General features: G+C 37.9%; 2 protein-coding genes across 4 annotated transcripts in view; one reads left to right on the top strand and one right to left on the bottom strand.

Moving 5' to 3' along the window:
* Positions 1 to 145: 145 nt before the first annotated feature.
* On the bottom strand, positions 146 to 27,021 carry slc25a24.L (solute carrier family 25 (mitochondrial carrier; phosphate carrier), member 24 L homeolog). 2 transcript variants are annotated; one of them, XM_018256547.2, is made up of 11 exons: positions 26,924 to 27,021; positions 26,562 to 26,789; positions 16,211 to 16,337; positions 14,479 to 14,566; positions 13,048 to 13,159; positions 11,434 to 11,592; positions 10,266 to 10,415; positions 7,906 to 8,013; positions 5,909 to 6,076; positions 1,644 to 1,794; positions 150 to 1,500 (listed from the first exon to the last, which is right to left on the bottom strand). In XM_018256547.2, exons 2-11 carry the CDS (start codon positions 26,742 to 26,744, stop codon positions 1,325 to 1,327), a joined length of 1,422 nt encoding a protein of 473 aa, XP_018112036.1. In that variant the 5' UTR covers positions 26,745 to 26,789; positions 26,924 to 27,021; the 3' UTR covers positions 150 to 1,324.
* fam102b.L (family with sequence similarity 102 member B L homeolog) overlaps positions 23,529 to 27,936 on the top strand; it is a 38,066-nt gene continuing 33,658 nt past the window's right edge. The window contains exon 1 of one of the 2 annotated variants that reach the window (XM_018258650.2): positions 23,529 to 23,590. The gene's annotated coding sequence lies outside the window, so the exon portion shown is untranslated. The remainder of the gene's footprint in view (positions 23,591 to 27,936) is intronic. The other variant, XM_041590586.1, reaches the window with a different exon arrangement.

The raw sequence follows: 27,936 nt of genomic DNA on the forward strand, positions 1-27,936 counted from the left end.
ATTAGCCTCCTGGAAACCTAGACACAGTATTGTGTATCTCTCACATGCTCATACTTTTCACTTCATGCCGGACTTAACCAAGGATTGACATACTAAGGTGGAGTAAAAGGGGTTACTGGTAGAATGAAAATCCATCACACATATATAAATGTAGTGAACATAAGGAATTTATTTACATTATAAATTCTTAGTCCTGTATAAAAACAAAACAAACTGTTTCAAATAATTTTTCTGAATGGCACAGCGATATCTTTGGCAGACATATACATATATCTTTTTTGTAAACAGAATACCAGGTCAGTCAGAATGGATATGCTTTTCGTGTTACTCCATCTGGTAACAGGGAAAGAACACGATAGAAACGGTTAAAAATACTGTCCATTTTAAAGAACCTGTCCATAGTTATTTACAGTAAAATTACATAACCACACATTAGAATTATTTAAAATAGTCTCATTCAGAAACTACAGCCATTGGATATAATGCTGTACATGCTCTACACAACATAGGGAAGAGAAGTGCATGGTGGTGTCCACCATGTGGTGTGTATGCTGCTGTCCTCACTTTCTGCTCACACAATGATAGTAAATATTTTTAAGAAAATAATAATCACTTTAAAATACATAGTAAGGCACACTATCTTGGACAGTCAACAGCTGCAAACTGCAAGCTGAAATGGACAATGAAGAGTAAAACTAGTCTACACGTTTGTTGTGATGGAACACAATGGAACATGTCATGAAAATGATGCAAACCCCATTTCTATGAGGCCTGTTAAATATGAATCTCTCAAGCCCTTTAAAATGATTACAAACTAGTTTTTAGAAGCCATTGTTCATTGCAAACATACAAACACATTCACAGATATAAGTACAGGTCTCCATTGCTGCCCTCTTCTCTTGACTTTAAGCAGACTTGGTAGAACAGTTCTTTTCTGTTTTTAAACAATCCCCTATGATCACAGCTAAAATGTTTTTAAAAATCCATACGAAAAGATAAACCTGTTGAAGGTTCATTTCCAAATGAACATGTTATGGAATTGTGTTCAGTTTGGACGTAAAAAAAAAAGAACCCTCTGGACAAAAATGAACAGACTTGAATGGTAAATGTTCCCACACCCAAAAGAATAAAGGATAGGTTTAATCGTTTTTGTTTTTTTGTATTTAGGTTTTAATCAATATGACTCTGGTGATAGCAGAGCCAACCCTCTGATTCATTGAAGGACGGGATTTCCAGCCACTATAGAAAGAAACCTTCCAGAATGGCTCACTCAAACACAGAATAAACTCTTGAGTTCCTGAGTGAAAGGCATATTGTTTAGGTTTCAGATACCCAGCTGGATCTTCATCTTCTCGTAAACCACATAGCTTATACTGACAGCAGGCAACACCTTCAGGAAATTAGGCGCAATCCCCGTATACAGCCCAAAAAAACCTTCTTTGGCGACAATCTTTCGGAATAGGCCTCCCATGTTTAGCTGTGGAGCACCCTCAATAGATGCTGAAAGAGAAAATGGGACGATTAAAAAAAAATAAATTATGTAATCATTGCTGCTATAAAGCTAAGCACACAGTACGACTATAAACATTCATAATGCTAAATTGTAGTATTTTTATAACCATGTATGAGTTCACTAAGTGTACCTTGTGCTTGCATTCTTGTCCTGATGAGAGCTAACGGGTAGCTTGCCAGCTGGCCACATGTACTGGACACAGTGCCACAACCCAACAAGACCAGCACCCCAGGGTTGGCAGAGTCTTTTGCATAATTCTGCAGCCAATAGTTTTTGAGTGTCTGCCAAGAGAAAGACAAGATTTGCAAATTGTTACTTCCTGTCAAAGAACCAGAATCTCACAGGAACATTCTAAGCAACTTCTTGACTGGTCTTCATTTTGTCTTTTTGGTAGATTTTTAATTATTGGCCTTCTCCTTCTGACCCTTTCCAGCTTTCAAATGGGAGTCACTGACCCCACCTAAAATCAAATGCTCTGTAAGGCTACAGATTTATTATTATTGCTACTTTCATTACTTATCTTTCTATTCAGGGCCTCTTCTATTCATATTCCAGTCTTTTATTCAAATCAGTGCATGGTTGCTAGGGTACTGGAGAGCTGCTGAATAAAAAGCTAAATATCTTAAAAACCACAAATAATAAAAAATGAAACCCAATTGCAAATTGTTTTAGAATATCACTCTCTACATCATACTAAAAGTTAATTCAAAGGTGAACAACCCCTTTAAGGGTCGAATAGTAAATTTGAATTTTTAAAATAGTTTTTTTGGTGTCAAAATTCATACATTCAAATTTTAATCCTCCAATTTGAATTTAAATTTGATTGTGATATTTATCGCACCTTGACCATGGAAACAGTTCTAATTGTAATATTCACCAGCTAAAACCTGCCGAGTTCATTTGAACCATTTGAAGAGTTTTTTTCAGAGGGAAAACTTGATTCGAATTCGATTCAAATTCAAAATGAATTGTCGGGTCTGGACAGCTCAATCGAAAAGTAGACATTCCATTTTTTTATTAAATAACCTCCCATTCAGGTTGTGAGTATATTCGAATTTATTATAGTAAAAAAAAATTCATAAATTCGAAATTCGACCTTTGATAAATTTTAATTAAGAGAAAGGTACAATATTTTATTCATGTTTACTAAAGTTTGTTATAGAAGCTCTCTACTTGAAACACTGGCATTATGGGGGTTATTTATTTAAGGTTGAATTTTAGAGTTTTTTATACCTCGAATGAACTCACAACTCGAATGGTTTCTTATTTAAGAAAAATCTCGAATGGAAAAAACTCAGAGTTTGGCGTTATCAACCCAAAAACTCAAAATTGATCGATTGATAGCTGGAATTGATAGAGTTTTAAGGTAAAACCCTCCGAAAAATACTCAAACATCATAAAGGCTACAAACATCTTCAAATGGGTCAAGGGACCTCTGCCATTGACTAATACATGACCTCAACAGGTTTTAGATGGTGTATTGTCGCAATCAAGCTATTTCCAGGGTTGGGGTAAAATACATTTTGAAAAATTCAAATTTTTTTAACCTGAAAAAAATGTTTTGACCCGAAAAATAACCTAGAAAACTCGAATTTTCGTGGAAAACACAACTCAGCCCTTAATAAATCTGCCCACATATGTTCCGACTACAGAACGCATAGTACAAATGGAGAAAGAATATGATATATTAAGAGCAGTGCAGTATGCGTTATACACGTTTCTTTGGTGATGCAGTTGTATGCAAAGCAACAGTTTGCAAATGTTACAATGGAATATTATAAAAACTCTAGTTAATTAGTAGATAGAGGTGTATCTTTTAATGATGCCACAATAGTTATCGGTGAACGTTTGCTCATTTGCTGCGTAACTATGCCTGAGAGAACAAGCCTAGCAGCTTCCAAGTATGAGAACTCTACACTGTTCAAGAAGAACCAAAGCTTATAAGGGATACTGTCATGGGAAAACATGTTTTTTTCAAAACGCATGAGTTAATAGTACTGCTCCAGCAGAATTCTGCACTGAAATCCATTTTTCAAAAGAGCAAACAGATTTTGTTATATTCAATTTTGAAATCTGGCATGGGGCTAGAAATATTGTCAATTTTCCAGCTGCCCCCAGTCATGTGACTTGTGCTCTGATAAACTTCAATCACTCTTTACTGCTGTACTGCAAGTTGGAGTGATATCACCCCCCCCTCCCTCCCCCCCCAGCAGCCTAACAACAGAACAATGGGAAGGTAACCATATCACAGCTCCCTAACGCAAGATAACAGCTGCCTGGAAGATCTAAGAACAGCACTGAATAGTAAAAGTCCCACTGAGACTGATTCAGTTACATTAAGTAGGAGAAATAACAGCCTGCCAGAAAGTAATTCCATCCTAAAGTGCAGGCACAAGTCACATGACTGGGGCAGCTGGGAAACTGACAAGATGTCTATCTAGCCCCATGTCAGATTTCAAAATTGAATATAAAAAAATCTGTTTGATCTTTTGAGAAATGGATTTCAGCGCATAATTCTGCTGGAGCAACACTATTAACTGATGTGTTTTGAAAAAAAAAAACATGTTTATCCATGACAGTATCCCTTTAGCTTAGGATGCAGGACAGAAATGTTGTACATTATGTTTTGTGCTTCTGTACCAGCCCAAGGCAACCACAGCCATTTAGCAGTAAAGATGCCTCAGTAGTGACCCATCTTCTTTTCTGCTGATTTACTGCACATGCTTTGTGTTGCTGTTAGTTACCTGAGTGTAGGTACTGACACACAATATATCGAATATATAGATAATATAAATATTAAGCTGTGGCTGATTAGTAAATAATTATTGGTAAACGGCAGCAATTGTGCTGGCAGAAACCAGCACAATCCGCATCATAACGTAATATCAGTTCTGTAGCCTCATTTTCTGCCTGATGATTTGTGACCTCTAAGCTTAGCTTATCAACAGCTACTCAAAGCCCACTGAGCATGTGAGTGTGTCACAGACACTCAGAACAAAATCCAAGATGGGAAACTCCTGTGACATCTTTGAAGGCCTGGATCATTACTACTATACAGATGCTGAACCTTTCGAGTAGTTCAATATATAAAATATGGCATTTCTAGCCATATTCATTTTAGGGTTTAGGTTTCCTTTCTGTTGCTTCTGGTTCATAAAATGTGTTTTCTTGAACTTGAAAAAGATGGGTATATTTTACAGTCTCTATGTTACAAGACAAATGAATATAGAAGGACATACACTTGGATTGTAAGCTCTACAGGACAGGGACATGCATCCTCCTGTTTTTTTGACACATAGCTCTAGGGAATATTTAATGCAACTGTACTTTGCATTCATTTGTATTTGTAATTATACTTTGTATTCATTTGTATTTGTAATTATACTTTGTATTCATTTGTATCTATTAATGTATGGCCCCTGTTTTATCTATTAAGGTATTGTTCTGCTGTACAGTGCTGTGTACATAAGTAACACCATATAAATAAAATTATACATATATACATACGGTACATATAGAAGAAAATCCCTGGATCTTGATGGATCAGTAGCCCTTGTGGACAGCTTTTTTTGCAGATTTTACTGAACGTTACCTCTTTCGTCAGAGTTGACTTCGCCACCTCAGACCAGGCGAACTGCTTAAATGAAGCTAGATCTTCCTCAATCTTATGTCACTTACATCATATCCTGTCTGCTGAAAATTCATTAAAGTTGAAAAAACACTGGCGACTTTTCCTTTCTTTAAGAAGGATTGCCTGCAAAAGTCCTGACAAACTTTTTTGGGTTCACATTTTTCCTCAGACATTTGAGGGCCATGGAACATTCGTTTTACAGTGGGCTCGTGTGTAGGGCATTATAGATTTATAGGATCTCTTTTGTCTTTATTAAGGTTCTTTGGTGGCCACTTCAAGCATTTGCACCAACATCTCTAATAAAGATGTCCATACAACTATAATGTACCCTCCTTATTCAAATTGACCAAAGCGCAAGATCACTAGCGACTTTTCGCTAGGCATAAACAAACGCTAGCATATTTTCCCTATGAAATGCTCACACTGAAGAAATATTGCTAGCGAAAAGTAGCCAGTGTTCGGTGCCCAGGACGCAACTTCTCATTTTAGTGAATTAGTGTAGTGGTCACGAATTTACGCCTAGCAAAGTGGTGCTGTGTGCGAAGTGTTCACTGGCGACAATTCGGCCATTAGTAAATCTGATAATACCTGCTGTGTCAGGCAGTTTTTATTAAAGTCAATGGGGAGGGGCATGGGCAGTTGGGGGGGTTCGGCCATTAGCCTTACGCTGCAGGGCTAAAAGAAAATTATTAGCAATTTAAAAAAAATAAATTTTCACTTCCTGATATTCTAAACAGCATGAATTTATTTAACAGATACTTTACCTCATAAATAGCAAGGTCAATGCCTGCATAAGGGATGATTCCAAGGATGTTGGGGATGTAGCCTTTGTAAAAGGCCAGTATGCCTTCCTTTTGCATTATCTTCTTAGCACAGTCAAACATTCCAGAGTATTGTCCTGTTTTCCCCACAGCCAAACGGGTTTTTAGAACCTAGAAAAATAGGTAAACACTTTATAAATTATCTTAAAATTATTTTATAAAACATTGAACCTAATGAACACCCCACTCAAGAGATGATAACATTCCACCATTCCCTGAATTGTATACCATATATATATATATATATATATATATATATAAATTACACAAAGTTTGACCCCAGCACTCCAATATAAAACCCCAAGAGAAACTTTGTGTAATTTGTTTATCAAGCCTCACCCACGTGCACCCAATAAAAAGGGATGAGCTGCAGTTTATTGTGTTTTATTTTATAGTATGGGGAGGTGGCTCTCTCCTTAATGCTTGCTCTCCCAACCCCCAATGGTGTTTTTGGAAGAGATCATGCTAAATAAAGAGAAAAGCAGGTATGGTCTTTCTCACCCCAAAAATAACACTTTTTTTCACTTAGGTAGGACTGACGCATGGACACTGCCTTGACGGGGCGCATCAGCTTATGCATATTTTGTACAAACTTTGTAACTAAAAGTGTCTTTTTTACTAGTTACAGTTCAGCTGTGCAAAAATAGGTTTCTCTTGGGGTTTTATATTGGAGTGCTGGGGTCAAACTTTGTGTAATTTGTTTATCAAGCCTCACCCACGTGCACCCAATAATAAAAAGGGATGAGCTGCAGTTTATTGTGTTTTATTATATATATATATATATATATATATATATATATATATATATATATATATATATATATATATATATATATATATATATATATATACTAAATACAAATACTGCTACTGCACCTTGAATGTTAAATCATTACTCAATCACTGGGCAAGCATAAAAAGTGTTACAGTTACTGGTCTTAGGGTTGAGAAAGGCTAAAGATATTTAATGAAATCCTACTATGAGTACAGGGTTACCAGGAGCAGGAAATCTCAGTGGACTTCACAATGAGTCCCTATCACCTACTATGTACCCCTTGAAACCCTTGGTCCTAAATATTCTGTATGGTACAGGATCTGTTATCCAGAATGTTGGGGACCAGGAGTTTTCCAGATAAAGGAGTGTTCCTTAATTTGGATCTACATACCTTAAGTCTACTAAAAAATCATTTAAACATTAATTAAACCCAATTGGATTGTTTTGTCTCCAAGAAGGATTAATTATAACTTACTTGGACTCAAGTACAAGGTAGTGTTTTATTATTACAGAGAAAAAGGAAATGATTTTTAAAAATAGAATTACTGTATTTGATTAAAATGGAGTCTATGGGAGATACCTTCCTGTAGTTTGGAGCATTCTGGATAACGGGTATCTGGATAAAGGATCTCATATCTGTAATATATTTGCAGACATGAGTGAATTCTTCTTTTCATAAATACTTGTAGAAAACATCCTTGTTAAGACTATTTATGTAAAAGGTTCTCCACCAGCTAATTATGCAGATTAAGGGTAATGTCACACAGAGTGATTCTATGCTTATTGTAGCCTGGGAGTTTTGTAGCACCACGAGAGGTGGACAGAACAAAATCAAACTCAATTTTCTTTGAATGACAATTGCCTGCAAGCACACGGTGCGGTCAAATGTTGTGAGCTTATTGTTTGAAAATTCTGTTTTTAAAATAATGCTTTGGGACCCCTTAACATTTATGTACATCATAATTGCAATATTTCTTCTGCCTGGTACTTGAAGTATGGATCATTGAGAGATTCCAAAAAGATCAATGCACAGCCAAAGAGCTGCAATCCATTTTTTTCCCCATATGAAGTAACATGGTGCAAGAAAGTAGCATCATATAGTATATCATTAGCCTTAATCTACCCTAAACCAAGCAGATCTAAGGGCACTGATATGTAGGCTTACCTCCATAGGGTAGATTGAGGTTTGTGCTGTTGCTCCGGCCAGAGATCCAGCTATAAATCGTTCTGCCGTTCCCAACTTGCCACTCTCTGACGTGAATAGTTTCTTATACTGGAAGAGATGTGCAAAGCTTTAGTTATGTCATACCTTGATAACACATCTGAATAAAAATGAAAACACAAGAACATGAAAGCTGCAGCACTTTGAATATTGTGAAAATATTTATTGTGTCAACAAAGCGGGCAACGTTTTGGGCTCTAATCCTTTATCAAGCCAGCACACTTCTGTAATAAGACTCCCTTAAAGAGCATTGCATGGATTTCTTGTGAATGAAACTCTTCACAGTTACATAGACAAAGTTACACAGGAGTTGTGGTTGAAAAAAAAGACGTGTTCATAAAGGAAACCTATCTGAAGCTGTCTCCAATTTACCTAAGAAGGGGAACACAGTCCTTCTTGACTCCAAATGCAATAAGGTCATTTCCCTGGCCAACTTTTTATTATGATTATTAATATCAGTAACCTTGCATCCTACCCTCCTGAAAGTACTATATCTAATTTATCTGCAAGTACAACCACTCCAGTTAGAGAATTCTACAACCCTTTCCTCAGTTATAATGGGCTAGCTCACATGATTGCTGTCTCCCGGGGTAGATAGAGTTTACAGAATTTTACTCCCATTTGCACTCAAGAGCTGATTCCTACCCACATAGTAAATAACCAATCTCATTCCCAACATGAAGGAGAGATCTTTTAGTTACAAAAGTTTATGCAACAAAGTGCAGGCTGTTATGTTTTGCAACACATTGGCAAACATCATGCATAATGTCAGGACTTAAATACACCCTCTGGCTGCATGCATACAATGGCTATGTACTGTGGCTGTCTATAAACTGAAAAAGGAATAACGATGGCCATAGACACACAGATATAGTCGTACTTTCGACCGATTTTCTGACCATCTGTAGGTTGTTGGCCCGTCAATTTTCGTACCATGGTGATCAGTTGTTAAGTCGATTAGACAGGTTAGAAGATTTTTGTCAGCTAAAGATTGTTTGCATATGTTGCCTGTCAAATGATATCCATGTCCTCTGACGTATATACACATACCAATGACCTCTGACTTATACACCCACAGAGGAAGTTTATGTACGCACCCTACCATAAATCTGATAAAGGTTTCTTGGTTAGCACATACAAAGAATGTGTCTGCATATGACTAATGCTCCTCATATACAAAGGCCCACGAACACAAGTATTGGAGCATAATGGGGTAAGTCTGGGACCCGTGTGCCCTCTGCATGTTAAAACTACAACGAGTACAGTGCTGGTAGGTGCAAAGCAGCCCTGTCCTTACTACCTGCCATAGGGTAGGCAGTAAAGGAAGGGCTCCTTTGCACTCTGCTGGCACTACATAATGTGCATCTGAATGATGTGCAAGTTACGGATGAGATGCAGTACTGGATTCATGGGGTGGAGTGCAAGTGTTTCATCTACATTCTGGAGTACAAAAACATATATATATATATATATATATATATATATATATATATATATATATATATATATATATATATATATAGATATATATATATATAGATATATATATATATAGATATATATATATATATAATCATTGGATAAGGACCCGCACTCCAATGTTTCGTGAAAAAAAGGTTTTTATTTTAACTTGTGCATCGGATGCACAAGCTAAAATAAAAACCTTTTTTTCAAGAAACATTGGAGTGCGGGTCCTTATCCAATGATTGTATGCTGAAGCTTTGACCCTGCACCCACAGTATCTCCAAGACTGGATCAGAGTGCGAGTGTTTTTATATATATATATATATATATATATATATACAGATGCAGCCACTTTGGTTGGTCTGTTTGACACAGAATAACTAAACACAGATATCCCATTTATCTCATTTAACACAGAAAACTGTGACACAACATCCCATCTAATTAAAGCATTCACCATTGTGAACAATGGTGCTTTGGTATGCTAATGAAAAGGTTAAATGCATTAAATGAGTTAAGATAACTTTAGATAACACAGTTTCTTCAATTAACTCTGAGTCATGACGCATTTAACTCACAAATCCAAGTGGCTTCATCTGTATATATATATATATATATATATATATATATATATATATATATATATTCTTTCAGACAGTATCCACTGAAAACTGTCCTGATCTCTGAATAAGGTAATATTTGATGACTGTTTCTGTGTATTTAGTACACACACAGGATTGGCACAGTGACAGATGCTTTAAAAAGCAGAAACACAAACACTATAAAAACATTAGGCAACAGTATTGGTTTTGGTCAATCAGATTAACACAAACACTCACCTGCTCATATGCCCAGAATTTCATTGCTGTCTCAGGGGCAATTTTAATCACATTAACCCCATTTCCTCTCCAAAGGGATCGAACGCCTCCTTCTTTTACCATCTGTTTCAGGCCGGTAATTATGTTTGAATTTCCCTTGGTTCCATGAACCTGTTAATTTGCATTGTGTAAATATAATGTTTAACAATTCTATCTTCATCCCTAATGTCTCCGTTAACATAAATGCCTTAATAGTGTTTATGCATTTAGCAGGAAACAACATCATTACCTGTTGGCAAACTGGACACTTTACCATTGCAACAGTTTGCTAGAAAGTAAAATCTAATTATTGCATTCATAAATGTACACTCTGGAACACATTGTCACATCATTAGCAATTACAAGGGCTTCATTCTGTTGTAGGCCAACACTATTATATCAACATACTAAGGGGCAAATTCATCAAGGGTCGAATATCGAGGGTTAATTAACCCTCGATATTCGACTGGGAATGAAAATCCTTCGACTTCTAATATCGAAGTCGTAGGATTTTGCGCACATACTGCGATCGTACGATCGAAGGAATAATCGTACGATTGAACGATTTCAATACAAAGATCGAAGGATTGTCCTTCGACCAAAAAAACTTTGCCAAGCCTATGGGGACCTTCCCCATAGGCTAACATTGGGTTCGGTAGCTTTTAGGTTGCGAACTAGGGGGTCGAAGTTTTTTCTTAAAGAGACAGTACTTCGACTATCGAATGGTCGAATAGTCGAACGATTTTTAGTTCGAAGTAGCCAAAAAAACACTTCGAAATTCGAAGTTTTTTTACTTCGAATCCTTCACTCGAAGTTAATGAATTGGCCCCTAAATGTATACAGATCTTAGGGACGATTTATTTCATTTCAATTTTATCCTTTGGACATTTTTGCAATGAATGCTGCCGCAACCTGCTTGTATTGAATGGGTTCCTGATTTCTCAACATATCTGGTAACCCTAAATTATAATTTTGGAGACAAAAATACTTTTTGTGGCTCCTTATAAACATGGTCCTTATTTTTCTGCTAGAATGCAATGCAGCCACATGAATATTTAACAATAAGACGGCTCTAGTTTTTCCATCAAATATCGATTTTAAAGCAAAACAGAATCTAAGGGGGAATAAAATGTGCTTGCACTATTGGCACCTGCATCATGACTTTCAGACGGTCCAAGGGAGCAGTTCCTGTGCGAGACACAGCCCCGGCCATTCCACCGGCCAACAGGTGCTTCCACCACTGCCCAGTCTTCTTCTCTTCCTCTGTAAACTCATCTGGGATAGTAAGGCTGTCCCCTATGTCCAGCACCTGGGAATGGAAAAGCCAAATCAATTTAAAGACATTTCTAGTAGCATTTCCATCTGCTAATGCATAGAAAGGTTCACCAAATGACCAACAGCAATCAGAAAAAAACCTAGAAAAACATTCAGATATTCAGGTACAGACTGTTCTGTTCTATAGATGACGTTCAGACATTTATAGACATTTGTTAAGGTCAGCGGTATGATTTCAAAAGCTTAAAACATTATCAGCAGAAGCAACCCTGATACACGGGGATATATGCTGTTAGGGGGTCATGTACTAATCTCCTTCTTAGGGCAAGTGTTAAATAGAGGGCTCTTTTATGCCCTCTGCTCTGCCATGCTGAATGCAGCTTGTGTATACTAATGCAATGGGGTACATTTGCTCTATGCAAATACCAATACAGGTATGGGATCCGTTATCCGAAAACCTGTTATCCACAAAACTCAGAATTATGGAAAGGCTGTTTTCAAATAAACTCCATTTTATCCAAATAATCCAAATTATTTAAATATGATTACCTTTTTCTCTGTAATAATAAAACAGTACCTTGTACTTGATCCAAACTAAGATTGAATTCATCCTTATTGGCAGCAAAAGCAGCCTATTTGGTTTATTTAATGTTTACATGATTATCTAGTAGACTTAAGGAATGAAGATCCAAATTTACGGAAACATCTGTTATCCAGAAAACCCCAGGTCCCAAGCATTCTGGATTACAGGTCCGATACCTGTACTACAAACACATTTGTCTACTGACATATAGGTAGATTCTGGGGTTTGTATGTGTGTGTTGTTCTTTCAATCCAGTTTCAGAGAAATATATTCTAATAAAGGCATGTGTTATAACTGAAATAAGATAAAACTCCAGTATCTGCAAGATAAAGCCAGAATGTTCATCCCTACAATTGTAGTGTCACTTAATTTCTAGGCTGCGTCAAGTATTGTGGGGTCCAGGTGTAGCAGTTCTGAACACACTTAGGGAAACAGGTTGGGCAATCCAGGTTTAGGTGTAAAGCACAACAAGCACATAGAAGCAGTGTCATAACTAGAAATTCCAGGGCCACAAACAAAACATTTTAAATGCTGCCCAAACCCTGAGGATAGTGACCTGTTTCTAAAAGACTAAATTACATTGTGCATTATTTAGGACTCTGCAGGGCATTCTGGATCTGCTGACACAACTGCCATTGCCCTAAAGGTTAAAACCTGTTCTCATATAAATGGTACAGTCTTTGGCTTAGCTCAAGTGTTTGCAGGGCATTTCTTGTGACTTGTGCATATAAACTACGTGCACACATAACTGCTAGACTATTTCACAAACCAAGCAATGATCCTGAAGTGACAACTGAACTTAACATACAGACAATGAGATGTATAAAGCAACCACTGCTTGAATTTTAATGTGAGCTTTTAATAGAAGTGTATATTGTCTGACTGTTTTGAACAGAGAGGTCTCACCGTTGAGTGTTTCCAGAATCTAATAATTTGTTGGATGTTATCAGCTGGGTTGAACAAGAAGTGGTCCCTCCATTCATTCCAGTCCACTGTGAGAGTACCATCAGAATCCATGCTTTGAAAGTCAAAATGTAGAATTAAAGATATTGCAGTAAGAGTACTAAAAGCAGATACATGATTGGGGGGGTTACATGACTAGGGAAACATTGCCTGTGCTACTCCTTTTGAATGTTAAAATCCAAATGGAAGAAAATATAGAAAAATGTTATCCTTGTGTATAGGACCCATCAGCAGCCCTGTACTTACTACCTGCTAAATGCATGGAGGGGTCTATCTATCTATAGAGAAATCAGACCATGTGACTGCTGGGGGGACCATGAGGTAGAAGCAGCGCCGATTCTGGGGCTGCTGCGGCCTGAGGCAGCAGCCCAGATGCCGCCCCCCTCCTCTCCCGCTCCGCGCTTAAAAATTAGTGTCAGAGCCGGTTTCAGGGGGCAGTATCGCTAGTGCATTGAGCGCAATATCGCTCTTTGCACTAGCGGAGCCGAATTTCCAGTTTAAAACCCGGAAGTTCGGCTCTTAAAGTTGCAAGAGGCGGCTTTTTGCCGCCCCTTGTAACTGGCGGCTCGCTGCCGCCTGAGGCAAGGGTTTCACCTTGCCTCATGGCAGAAGCGGCCCTGGGTAGAAGAATATTTTAAGAGATCTAATTAGCAGCATATACAATCTACATTTCAGATAGTTGATCCAGTGGGTCTAGAAGGATAGAAGCTCACATCAGTAAGATTATCAAGATAAAACAATAATGTAACCCTGGATTGCTACTTTTTATAACTTGTATTCATATTTATACCTATATTCATATTTTGGTCTTTTATTCAAATAGATGCATGGTTGCTAGGGTAATTTGGACCCTTGCAACCAGATTTCTGAAATTGCAAACTAGAGAGCTGCAGAATAAAGTGCAAAATAATGTAAAATAAATAAATAAAAAGTGAAAAAGAATTGCAAATTGTCTCAGAATACTGCTCTCTACATGATGCCAACATTTAAAGGTGAATAATCCCGTTAAAATGTTTATTAAATTTGCTGTTTGTAAATGTTATTGTCATTGAAAACGGTATCTTTCTGGTTGTTTATATTCTCTGCTCTGCTGGTTCTGACTCATGAAGAACTGTAGCTGAAGCCAACTGATTACCAAACCAGAAGAGAACTGAGTCAGAATCAGATAAACAAATACTGCTTCAATACCAATTCCACATATACAAATATTGAATTTGTGTATATTGCGTAAAACTGCATTTGCTATTTTTATGCATGAAATAGATTTTGGGTACATATCCATTTGAAACATGTTTTCCATTGTATGTTAATATGTGAGCAGTTTGTCATCTCTATGTTCCTACAGCTTGTAGACTGAGTGAAAAAGGCACTAACCTCTTGAGGATTTTTTCGGCATGGTCTAAAGAAATGTTGATGCCCAGAGTTTTGAGAGAGTTCATTACCTCTGAGGACTCAATCTTTCCTGCATAAGATAAAGAAAGGAAATTAGAGAGAATTGGCCTTTGGCCGTAAGTTGGATACTGTAAAAACAGATGGGGGGGGGGAGTGCACTTAGATATTTAGGCCAGGGGCACACTGAGCGGATCATCAGCTTTCCTTTACCTGCATTTTGTATGTATGCAGAGGAAAGCAGATCTGCTGTCATGTGATCCTTCCTGTAACTCAATTGACAGGCATGGTATCAGTCTGTGTGCACCTACACGGAGCAGATAGATAGATTGATTCCTTTATTTGTCACATACAAAGTTATACAAGTACAACCTGCAGCAAAATGTACGGTACCCTGATCATTTCAAAACTGTCATTTAAATAGTATACTTGTGCAAAAGAAAATAGTGCTTAAATGAAACAAACAATGACAGTGCAATGCATTAAACAATGTGTACTAAATATATAATAAATAAAATGTAGTACCCTATTTTTGTTAAAGACACGGCTGCATTTTGCTCATAATATGAAAATACATACTAAATTTCCTACTGTGAAACACTAATAATATCCATAAATTTGAGTGCATTGTGCATATATTGTAAACAATAGGTACTAAAGTGCAATGTGCCATAAAAGTGGAAAGGCAAAAATATCTATAGCTATATCCACTCAGTGTAGCTCCACACTGACCAACACTGTGCCTGTTCATGGAGCTGCAGGAAGGATCTCAAGTGAACTAATGTCACGGAGCAGAGGTGAGCGGACAAGCTGTTTGTTTCTGGGCCTGCATTTAAACAGTAACGTAAAATGTAAGGAAGCACCAGTCCTAGAGATGCATAGGCAACTAGCAAAACTGGCAAGTACTCTTTAAATTATTTTAATTTATTTTAATAAAATAATGACCATGAAGAATAGACAGTTGCACTGCCTTCTTGCCTGACTTGTAGCCAAATGTGTTGCATGAATAACCATAAACTAGAAAGGATATTTTTATTTTTAAATCAATTTTATTTAAACATGACAAGTGTAAAGACAGACCTTTAAATGATTATGGAAATTTCATACCAAGGCATAGCCCACACCCTGTTGCTAGCAAGGGCAAAGATTCATCAAAAGCAGAATTATGAGAAACTGGGAGTATTACTGTCCTATGTTCTCATGGCTGCACTGACACAGTGAGAAGGGTTTACCCCTGGCTAACACTGTACCACACCTGTACCAAAGGTTAGGTGTGCAGAGATGTTAATTCTTAAAACAAACAAAACCAACCCAACTCCATTTTCCTCAACAAGAAATCTGACTCTCCAAAGAACTTATCAGAACCAAAGCAGATTGTCCATTCTCCAACTGCAGCATGACAAAGGTAGGCCCAACTCTAAATTTTGGATGACTTCAGAAAACAAAGTGATGCGTATTTTTTCTCAGCTGCGATATACTCTGTTGCTGATGGGATAGCATTTCTGGGAGGCTTGTCATGGTAGCTCAAATTTAAACGCGACTAATATCCAAATTTAAGCATTTGGAGGAGATTTGTCTCCAGTGGTAGAGCAAATTTAAATGCCATTAATCTCCCCCATATTTAAACATTTATCATGTATCACTGCCCTAAGTCTGTGTAGTACTAGAGCTGATATGTAAGTGTGACAATTAGTTGAAATAGGCATGTCTCTCTTACCATCCTTGTTTTTGTCTAGACTTGTAAAGGCAATCTTCATTTTCTTCTCATGTTCTTCTAGATATCTCATGAACTCCCCAAAGTCCAAATGTCCATCCTTGTTAGTATCTCCAGCTTCAACGATTTTCTGAAATGGATAAACATGAAACATTGTTATTGGTAACAAGCAGATATGGCCTATATGGTTATTCTCAGTAAGAATATTCATCAGTAGCCAGAATGTAACTTGTTATAATAACAGGTTATGTGAAAAAATATAACGTCTTTCCCAGTATGGCCCATGTGTGCCCATCTCCATCATGTTCTGTCACAGCCGAGCTTAACATTGCTACACTCTGCACTGTCCAGGTTCTGACGGGTTGTCCCATGGATAGACTGATGCAGAGAATCTGAATAAAGTTGGGTGTCCCTTTTTGCCTTAACCTGTCCATCAAAGAGGATGCCATTACTTAATGCCATAAATGCTTATGTATAAAGGTGGCCTAATCCATTCCGACAATTTTGCCCACAACATAAAAGTATTGCACATATCCAGTTATACTAAATAAAACATGGTGCCCATACTATTGGGATTTGAAACAGCCAGTACAAATTACCGTACATCAAAGCCATCATGGCCAACTGCACTCATAAATGAGTTTTAAATATTTTCAAGAACAGCTGAACCTTTTATCTTGCTTTAATTAAAGAGCAAGTAGAGCTAACAGACCTGTGTATTATTTTATGCATCTAGACTCAGTACTGCTGTACCACTACCCATCAACATTAAGTTGAACTGACATACCAATTATTCCAAAGAATCTTTACCACTTTGTCTTTATCCTTTACATAAGTATCTGTGGCACAACAGATTAGCTGTTGCTGGAGAACTAAATGTAATAGGTGCTTTCAACCCAGCAAACACAAGTAAATCTTAATGAGATTTATAAATCAGAAGGATTGCATGACAATAGTTGTCCTAGTTTTTTCACATTGGGAACATATGCTATGAATAAACAATCACTCCATGTGTATCAAAAAAGCTGCCCCCTGTGGTACAAGACTCCCAAGTTATGGAACTAAGTGATCATCAAATAAAATCACACAGTGGGGGGCAAATTCATCAAGGGTCGAATTTAGAGGGGTTAAATCCCTCGAAATTCGACTGGGGAATAGAATCGAATAGAATCGAATAGACAATTCGGGCGAATTTACGCTCTGGCGAATAGTCGAATTGGCGAATATTCGCCAGGCGAATAGGCGCTCGATCGAATAGTCGCTCGAAGGATTTTCATTCGATCGAATGCCTTTTTATTCGATCAAAAACTTGGAAAACAAGCCTATGGGACTTTCCCATAGGCTTTTAAAGCAATTCGGTAGGTTTTAGGTGGCGAAGTAGGCAGTCGAAGTATTTTTAAAAGAGACAGTACTTCGACTTTCGAATGGGCGAATAGTCGCAGTGTTTTTGCGCTCGATCCAGTACTTCGACTATCAAATGGCGAATAGTCGCAGCGTTTTTTCGCTCAATCTATTCGAATCATTCTACTCAGGCGAATTTACGCCAATTCGATACTCGAGGAGCACAAAAAACTACTCGAAATTCGAAGTTTTTTTACTTCGAATCCTTCAGTCGAAGTTAGTGAATCGACCCCTGGGTGTCGGGGTATATTAAGCAGTTTAAACACCTTCAAATCTTGATTGACCAAATAGATTAATAAATACACTCTGATACTTTACATATGCACTTTTACTGTATAACCATGCTAAACAGGAATGCTGCCACACATCCAGGAATGTAAACGCCAATAATAAGAACACAAAGCAAGGGTAAAATCTTTCTCTTTCCTTGCAGGCTACAGACCCCCAAGGCAGACGTGACAAATAGCAACTGTTTAAATCAATGCAGCAATTTGGTTGCAATCAATGCCTAGAAGGGTAAGCTCTCCGGGTGTTAAATATAGCTCAAGTATTGCAGTATAACAGAGCTGCATTCATGACGGTGCCCACAGCCATGAATAACATTTATACAGAGTAACATTTATTATAAATATTCCCAAATCCCAAGTTGAATTTATGACAGAAATATATTTTACAGTTAGGGCAGGACTATCATGGAAAGAGAAAAGGCAGTGGGTGATAAGAAAGCTTTATAAAACCATTGAGACCAAAATACTACAATGAAAACTAGACCTTAGGTAAATTGGCATGTTTTGGTTATACTGTACATACAAATATTTACTTTGAGTTTAAAGGGGTGGTTCACCTTTAAGTTAAAATGTAGTAGGTTATAGAATAGATAATTCTAAGCAACTTTTTCATTGGTGTTTGTTATTTATATTTATTGTTTTGGAATTATTTGCCTTTTTCTTCTTACTCTTTCCAGCTTGACCCCATCTAAAACAAATGCTCTGTAAGGCTACACATTTAGGGGCAGATTTATCAAGGGTCGAAGTGAATTCAAGGGGATTTTCGAAGTAAAAAAATTTAAAATTCGAAGTAATTTTTTGGATACTTCGACCATCGAATAGGATACTACGACTTCGAAGTTACTTCGAATTCGATTCGAAGTATAATAGTTTGAATATTCAAATATTCGATAATCGAAGTACGGTCTCTTTAAAAAAACTTAGACTTCAATAGTTTGCCAAATCAAACCTGCCAAAGTGCTATGTTAGCCTATGGGGACCTTCTAATGCATTTCTCTAAGTTTTTTGTAGTCTAAGTAAAATCGTTCGATCGATTGCTAAAATCGTTCGATTTGAACAATTTAATTGTTCGATCTAGCGATTTTACTTTGACCGCAAAATGGTCAAATTCGGTAAAACAAACTTTGACTTTCGATATTCGAAGTCGAAGTATAGCCATTCGATGGTCGAATTTCGAAGTATATTTCATTTCGAAATTCAACCTTTGATAAATCTGCCCCTTATTGTTATTGCTATTTTTTTATTACTCATGTTTCTAGACAGACCCTCTCCAATTCATATTCCAGTCTCTTAGTCATATCAATGCATGGTTGCTAGGATAATTTGTACCCTAGCAACCAGACTGCTGAAATTGCAAACTGCAATTTTTGGATAAAAAAGACTAACCAAAAATTATTAAAAAAATCAAAGTTTTTTATGCGGGTGAATTGGCTGTATTCCATCATTGGAATCTAATTAATATCGAATTCAATTGAATTTGATTCAAAGTATCTTTTTAAAGTCCTCCAAATAGGTTCTAGGAGGTCCCCCAGAGGCTAAAACAGCAATTCAGCAGGTTTTAGATGGCGAATGGTCAAAGTTGAAGTTTTAAAGAGACAGTACATGATAAATTTCAATATTGGAATTTTCGGTTTTTTTTTTCAAATTCGAATTGAATTCGGATATTCCCTAGTCGAAGTACACAAAGATAGCTCAAAATTCTATTTTTTTTACTTAGAATTTTCAATTCGACCTTTGATAAAACTGCCCCTAAAAGTTAATTTAAAGGTGAACAACCCCTTTAAAGTTACATTAGACCTCTGCCCTTTAAGACTGACGTTGTTTAAAGCACTCATAGACTTAAGAGTAAAATATTCCATTAGTGTTGCAACTCTGCCCCACCCTACTAATATGGCAGATTATTGTGTATACACAATAAGAACTGTCTGCTGGATAATCTGAGTGAGATAGGAACAACTGCCTGATTATGTGGAATGTTCCTTTCTGAATCAATACTGTGTTTACTTCCATGTTAGTAGTGGAGAGAAGAGCAAACTCTAAATTAACACAACACTAAAAGAAAACAGCTTAGATCTGACCCATCCATTGCTTGCCTTGTGTATTGGTTTTATTAGAATACATTAACTTGTTTGCAGGTATTGCATGTTCAAATGGAATTAGACTAGACTAGCTCTAAGTTTTTTCACATTTGGTACCATGTGTGTCTGTGACTCTTTCTGCTAACAGTACATATAAAATGCTTCTCCTAACTGATATGATATGATATGCTTACTGGTCATTGGTGTAACCAGGGGATCTAGGATATAAGCCCAGTGCCCCCGACAGTGGCTTTTACAAAAAAAAAGGCTTTGCAGTTGAAGTTGATGGCAAAGAATATATTAGATTATACTGCTATCCAGTAACCTACAGCCATTCAGGAACTATATGGATAGTGAGTATTACAGTCTTATTGAAACACTGTAGGATAATGGCATACGGGTCATATACTGTATACACCAGTAGAAAAAAACAAATCTGCTGCCTACCTTGTATATGTGTTCACTGACTACCGGATATTTGCCAGCAGAGAAAACAACCCATGTGCTATTAGCCTTAAGATTCAGTGCCTGCTCTGCTAGATTCCTGAGCTTCATTATTTTGTCAAAATAAATATGTTTTGCTGTTTCTGCCTCTGCAACCTTGCCCTGTAGCTGAATGCTGCTGTAGCAATACTATAACAATATGCTGCAGAACGACTCTGGAAAAGTAGGGATAATTACTCTGACTACAACTTCTGACAAGTCTGGGTTCATTCCTTTGTCAGTTTCTTGTAACATGAAGCAAGACCTAGGTCGGTACAGTACCCTGCATAAGTATATCCCCCACTTTAAAATTTAACATATTTTGTTATGTACTGATCTACACAAAACAGTCCATTAAGTTAAAAAAATGGACTAAAATTATTTGGTAACAAAATTATTACCAAATAAAAAAATTCAGAAGAAGTTCTGGAGAAGAACCAATCAAGGTTGGCTTATAATAATGCAAAAATGAAAAGAATATGGCATCTGTGACTCTTTCTAGCTACTTGGAAAAAAGTTCTCTGGTCTGATGAGACCAAATTTTAACTTTGCAGCTATAGTTGCTGCCAAATGAGGTTCTGCTCAGGGGGATAATATATATGTAACTAACAAATGCCTGAAGATGGGAGGTGATTGTTTATGAAAGAATTGTATGACGTTGGGCTAATTCTGCCTGGTTCTGTCTGCACATGTGCATTCAATCAGCTAGCACAAACAAAACAACTACTACATGTAACTTTTTGCATTAGTAAATAAAGCCGTTGCTATTTTGAGGAATAACAGATGTATGCATTCCACTTACTGTGGGTACCTGTCTGAATTTTGGTAATACATGATAACAGTTTGACCACACCTACCACTGCGTACCACTGTCAGTGTCAGACTGGGATACCAGAGGCCCACCAGAAAACCTTAGGTTGTGGGCCCACTTTCCAAACTACTATACCTCCTCTCCTCACTCAACCTCTTTATTCTCGTAGTCCCTCTTCTCTACATACTATACCCTTTTCTTCCATTATTAAGCCTCTTAACTCCCATAAAGAAATAGGGAATGACCATGAAATAGGCCAAAAGGTTAGAAGCAGGAGGGCCCACTGACACCTTGGCCTAGCGGGAGTTTTCCTGGTATCCCGGTGGGCCAGTCCGACACCATTACCAATTCTATGTAGGTCAATTTGTTTCACTGTAAAAGGTGTTAAAGGGGATGTTCACCTTTTTTCCAGTTCAGTTGGTTTCAGATAAATCACCAGAAATAAAGACTTTTTCCAATTACTTTCTATTTTCTATGTGTGGCTATTTTTCAAATATTGAAGTGTGAAGTGTCATTTTTCACCTTCTAAAGCAGCTCTGGAAAGGGGGGGGTCGCCGACCCTGTAAACTGTTCCAAATTGATACATTTAGTTTATAAATGTCTTATCTTAAGCCCTGCTGAGCAGATCCAAGACAACTGTTAGAATTGATACAATAGTTGCTAATACTCCAGAGATGCTGCTGAGAAATGTATCAACTAAATGTTGCAAAATTGTAACAGTTTAGAGTCTGCGCCTGAATTACTGAGCTGCCAGACTGAAACACCAGAGACAGAAAAATTCAACTTTAAACTTAGATTTTGGTAAAAGGTAAAAAATAAAAAATGGAAAGAACTTGAAAAAAGTCTTTATTTCTGGAGAAAAATCTGAAAACAACTCAAATGAAAAAGTGTTTGGAAGGTGAACAACCCCTTTAAATATGTTCTATGCTTATGTAATCCTATTGCTAGCAAGGGTCTTCCAACCCCACCTTGGTACAACTGTGTGCACAGCTTGAGTAACATCCAGAAGGAACTCTCGCATACTACATTACTGGAGAATAATATAGTATTAAAGAACCAGTAACATCAAATTTTTTTAATAAAAAATTTGTTTGTATATATCCAAAAAAAAAACACTAAGACATACAGTATTTAACTTTAAAATCGCAAAGTCTTACTTACCGAAACTCCGCTTGCGCTCCTCTTCAGAAAAGGTGACAGGGCGACAATCCATTGTGCCGAACTCTCGATGGATCGTCGTCCTGCCACCTTTTCTGAAGAGGAGCGTTATATACAAATGAATTTTTATTAAAAAATTTATGTTACTGGTCCTTTAAACACTGTGGGACTCTCTGAACTACAAGGCATTAAACAGTATACACACTCACTGCCTGTGACACTTAAACAATCAATACACTGATTTTTGAGTAACAAGCATTACAGGTTTATCAATAGCAATCACTATAAGTACTCACAACAATATAGGCCAATCCTTATTTCTCAATTTACTCCTTGAACATTCTGGGAGGCTTCCCCTCTATTCTATTCTATCCTATGCACTTGTGGTGCTTGTACTGGGGGTCTACTAAACCCACATCAGATCCTAAGTGGAGCTTGTGGATGGCATTACACTAAAGTACACTTTCAATAAAATATATGTATAATATGGCTGCATATTATGGCTATGATACAGCTATACCCCCTTAAGAGAACATTTCACATTCCCAATGTAACATCAAAATTAATAAAATGCATGGGCTGTGTAAGAGTCAAAAAACTGCTGATCTGAACTGAAAATAGTTGTGTGCACTCACAAATTACTTTTATTTATGTATGCATTAGAACCAGACTAGTCAAATCACTCATATAGAGTAAGCCTAACAAGGCTTCAACTGCAAACCTGCACAGAAATTTCCTTCGGATTGGATTTTAATAGTGATTGAGCTTTGTTGTGTTAATTGAACTAGTGCATTGGTTCTTCAGTCTGACACCGACAAAATCTGTCTGAACAAGGCCAAACTGTAGAATGAGGTTACATAGCTGTAACAAGTGTGAACTAGTAAATACACTCACATATCCAGCATACTGGCTGCATTTAATCAACTGTCAAAATAAGATAAAGGCTCCACTGCTCTAAATAAATTGACTAATATGTATAGCTAGGGGAAATTGGCAGGAAAAAACAATCTGGGTTGTACAGATAGTTCTTATCTGCCATAAAGGCCTGGTTATGTGTACACTGGTACTGAAGTCTATGTGCACAAGCCTCACCCTGCACTGATCTGCTTCATTATCCCTATAGTTCTATATCACAGAAGGACAGAGTTTAAATACTACTGGGCAGGTATGCTTTTTTTACTTCAATTATATCTTTTTTTCAGTGTCTTCTTAAATTATTACTAATTACATAGGCAGTTGGGCACCTCACATAGCCTATTAATAACCCTTGCCACTCCCCATACTCTTACAATACTTTACCTAGTTTGAGTAGAAATTAATAGAGGAATTTGTTTGCCTCTTGCATTCCTGGAATGTTTCTATATTTTTAAAGTGAAAGAGGAAAAAAATACTTCAAGGGACCATATTCATCTATGTGTAGTATAGGTCAAATAAATAAGGCTTGTAGTGTATATATATATATATATATATATATATATATATATATATATATACACACACATATATATACACATATATATATATATATTTATTTATTTATATATATATATATATATATATAATATCACTAAATTAAAAAAACTAAACTAACATTTTCATTACAACATACCAATGAATCAGTATTACATTATTTGTTTGTAAGCATCCTGAGCATAGCAACATGCTTTCATGCCACATACAATTGGCCTAATCTCTGTGCTCTTTAGCATATAATATACAGTACCTGCTTGGAGAAAACAGAATCATGATATCTGTAGCATTTATATTTGTGTACCTGTGGGTTATTATGAGTAACACTAATTAAAGTGTTGATTGATTTCTCCTATACCCTATTATGGAGCTGTGCCTTAAGCAAAGAGCATTGGCAGCTGCTGCCCAAACAAGACCATCTGTCTTTTCTTTCTCTCTTTGCCTTGGTACATTACATTGCCCACTGTAATATGTTTTCATTTAAACACTGGAAGCAATCATCTGACTTTATCTTGCACACCTTCAATTAGCATATGCCTCCATGTATGAGGAATGCTGAGAATTTTAGGGCAACACATATAACCTTTGTGGTTGGTGTGACCTATTCAGTTCAGCTTGTTCCGTAGGGACAACTTGTATTCAGGAGAAACTGGGATGGGTAAGGGTGGGGGGTGGGCATAAAAGCCCCTGGGATTCATTTCTGTCTGGAGGGGGAGGTCTAATTAGACCATCAAGCTTTCACACTTCTGGCAATTCAGACTAACAATAGTGTTTTATGAGCAGATATAGAGGTCATTTATTTAACAAGGATCAAGATGCACAGTCCAAAAAAGCAAGTGTAAAGAACCCCTAAGCATCTTGCACAGCTTTCACAGCTTGCCCTAAGGTTAAGCTCCCTGATTTCCTAGAATGTAATGCAAAGCGCTGCACCAGACTCTGAACATAGCACAGAGTCAAATCCCCCCAGGGTGCAGGAGAGTCCTGTAATCAGGGTAGGGCTGCCACCTGGCAGGTATTTTACCGGCCCAGGCCGGAGCTGGTATTACAAATTTACAGGCAATGTATGCCCTTTAATGTAGCCATTGGCCCGCCCACCTAGGTCTTCAACCATCCTAGAACTTACCTTTTCCCTTCCCCGATCTCCCCCTTGTAGATCCCTGCTGCAGCATATCCATGCCCCTTTTGACATCACCCACCGCTTGTGACATCATGATCCGTCCCCACCTCTGGCCAGGCCGGTAAACATTTGTGCAAAAGGTGGCAACCTTAAATCAGGGTCGGACTGGGGACACCAGGAATAAATACAGTGGGCTCCAGCCCTAGTGAGTCCCACCAACCCGGACCCACTCCCACTGTGTTGTCCCCTGACCTCCCCCCTAAAGCAGCAACTCCAGACCCCCCAGTCCGACTCTGCTTGTAATTAATTCTTGCCTATGGCTGCTAACAGAGCTGCACCCTGAACCTTGCCTTTACCAAGTACTATGATTAAAGTACATAAAAGCTGACAATGTTGGCAGCTTATTGGTCTGTTAATTGGCAAGCGATTACCAAAAGGACTGGTTTAATAAAGAGGCAGAAAGTGTATTTGCTCTGAACTCTCATTGCAAACTACAAAGGACGGATTTAACTGCAATTGTAAGATATTCTCAATACATAGATCAAGGGTATCAGGCCTGGACTGGCAATCTGTGGGTTCTGGCAAATGCCAGAGGGGCTGCTGTAAGATGCCAGACAGTCACTATTTATTGAACTGGTGAGGGGCCTTTTGGGCCTCTGTGTACTCGAAATGCCAAGGCCTATTTTGAATCCCAGTCTGGACCTGAAGGGTATCCAATTTGCAGTACTCCATGCCTTTGTTAAAGGAGAATTAAACCCTCCCCCCCCCCATTGCAAATCTTTAAGCAATAGACTAAAAGAATCATCTCTTCTCCCACCAAGTTCTGTGAGTGCCACAACTGCAGTTAAAGGTCACTAGTGATAACTATAGTATAGTTCATAATACTGGCTGCCAACAAAATTTGAGGTTTTTCACATTGTTTGCTTGTCATTTATATAGCTAGAATGTGGGACCCTATATTAGGGTTAAATTATGTACAATTCTATGGTGGGATACTAGTCCTAGTCACTGTGTGTTGTGTAAATGCGCTAGGGCCAGAATGTAGGCTCCACTGCAGTGGGGACTGATAAAAATGATGGAGAATCTCGATAAAGTATACTGTAAAGTGTCAGTCTTATATTAAGGATAATAATAACAAAGGATAATTACAAAATATGCAAAATATATCCCATGTGCTTAAGAACGGAGGCTTGTTGAGAAAGGCTATGCCCACTTGCAGGAGCATCTGGGGACAGATAGTTGCACCCCCCCAGTTTCACCTGATCATTTCACTACTACTACTGTGCTTTGTATCGTGCACCAGTATTCCAGCACAAGACACAGAGCCTTGCACCCCACCACAGTTCTTCTTTATGGGGACACATTCCTTATAGGATGATATAGGGAAGTGCAATTTATCCTATACTCAATCAATGTGGTGCATTACAGTGAAAATGTCTGATAGCAACTGATCCTTTATACAGAGTACAGATCGTAAGCTTATCAGGAAGGACATTACATAAGTATAACTAATACTTATAATACATATGTACAGTCAAGTATGTCTCACCTCTTCTGCTCCTTTGCCAACTGCCATTCCCATGGCTTTGAGGCCCTCCTGCAGCTCCAGGATATCCACCTTCCCATCTTTATTAACATCCAGTTTATGGAAAAGCTCTGCATATCTGGTATGGGAATCGGAACCCTCGCAGGCAGCTCTGGAGAGCAGAAATTTCTGTACTTGCTCGAGCATTGCTGTGGTAAATGGCTTCGGGGTGGGTAAGGAAGTCTGTTCTGACTGCAGAAAAGAAGAAATACAAATTGAGTGCCAAGATGTAGCAGAGGGCCCAGGCAGCAGCAGCAGCAGATACAGATTTAGGGAAGCTCTAAAAAAAGAAGAAGGCAGAACAATAAAGTAGAAAAGCCAGTTACTGAGAAGGCTGTGACAGGACAGCGCCCAGAGAGGAGGAGAACTGGCTGTGACTCTAGGAAGGGAATCCCTGCAATGAAAGGGAGGGGGGGAAATACGGATATGTTTTCACTTGGTCTCCTCCCATTACTCTGCCCATTCCTCCCCCTCCCCCATACTCCTTACTACCTTTGTGATGCCTCGTCTATTCGTCTCCTTCTGCCATGTACCTCATTTGATTTCTGCACCACTCCTTCCTATTCATATAAATGAGCTCACCAATAGAGCACACAGAAGCAGACATCTAAGCTCCACTCTCACGATTCTTGCAAAGGGCTAATGCTCTAAAAATCAATACATTTGAGAGGTTGTTTGCCTGTTGCATAATGGAAAAAAAATGCCATTCTAAGAGACTTTAAAATATAAGTATTACATTTGTGAATGTAAATTCTATCAAACACAGTATCTGCATGACTTTTTTGATAGTTCTGACTCCTGGAACAAGGTAGCAAAAGCCAGTCGATTAATGGACCTGGAGGAGAAATGACCTCTGCTACATTGTTTCATGAGTCAGAACAGAGAGGGGTAAATAAATACTGCTTCTTCCTGCAATTAAATGTAGAAATAAATGTAGAAAAGATTGTAAGTAAGAATGAGTACCTTCCCTCCTGCATCCTTATACTGGGAGTCGCAGTTTCTCCAACAGGCCCCATGGGGAGTATTTGGACCTCCTGCAACCTACAGCACATAGGCCACTGTGCCCAGTCATAGAAGAACACAGCAGGACATTATAAGAGGCTTTCTCTAGTCTAGCCCCACACTAAGCCCAAAAGATATATTGGGGTAAAAATAGTAACAATGGGGAGCCAGACCAACTGGAACATTAATGAAAGGAGTCAGTGGAAAAGCAAAACACTCAGTGGCATCACCCAAAGTAAAGGGAAGATGAAGCCATTGCAGAGGGGATGACAGACAGGTTTGAATATCAGCAGGCACAGCAGGTGGGACAAACTGTAGGAGGCACAAGAAAACACTG

Source organism: Xenopus laevis, chromosome 4L, assembly GCF_017654675.1.
Source record: "Xenopus laevis strain J_2021 chromosome 4L, Xenopus_laevis_v10.1, whole genome shotgun sequence".
Taxonomy (NCBI): domain Eukaryota; kingdom Metazoa; phylum Chordata; class Amphibia; order Anura; family Pipidae; genus Xenopus; species Xenopus laevis.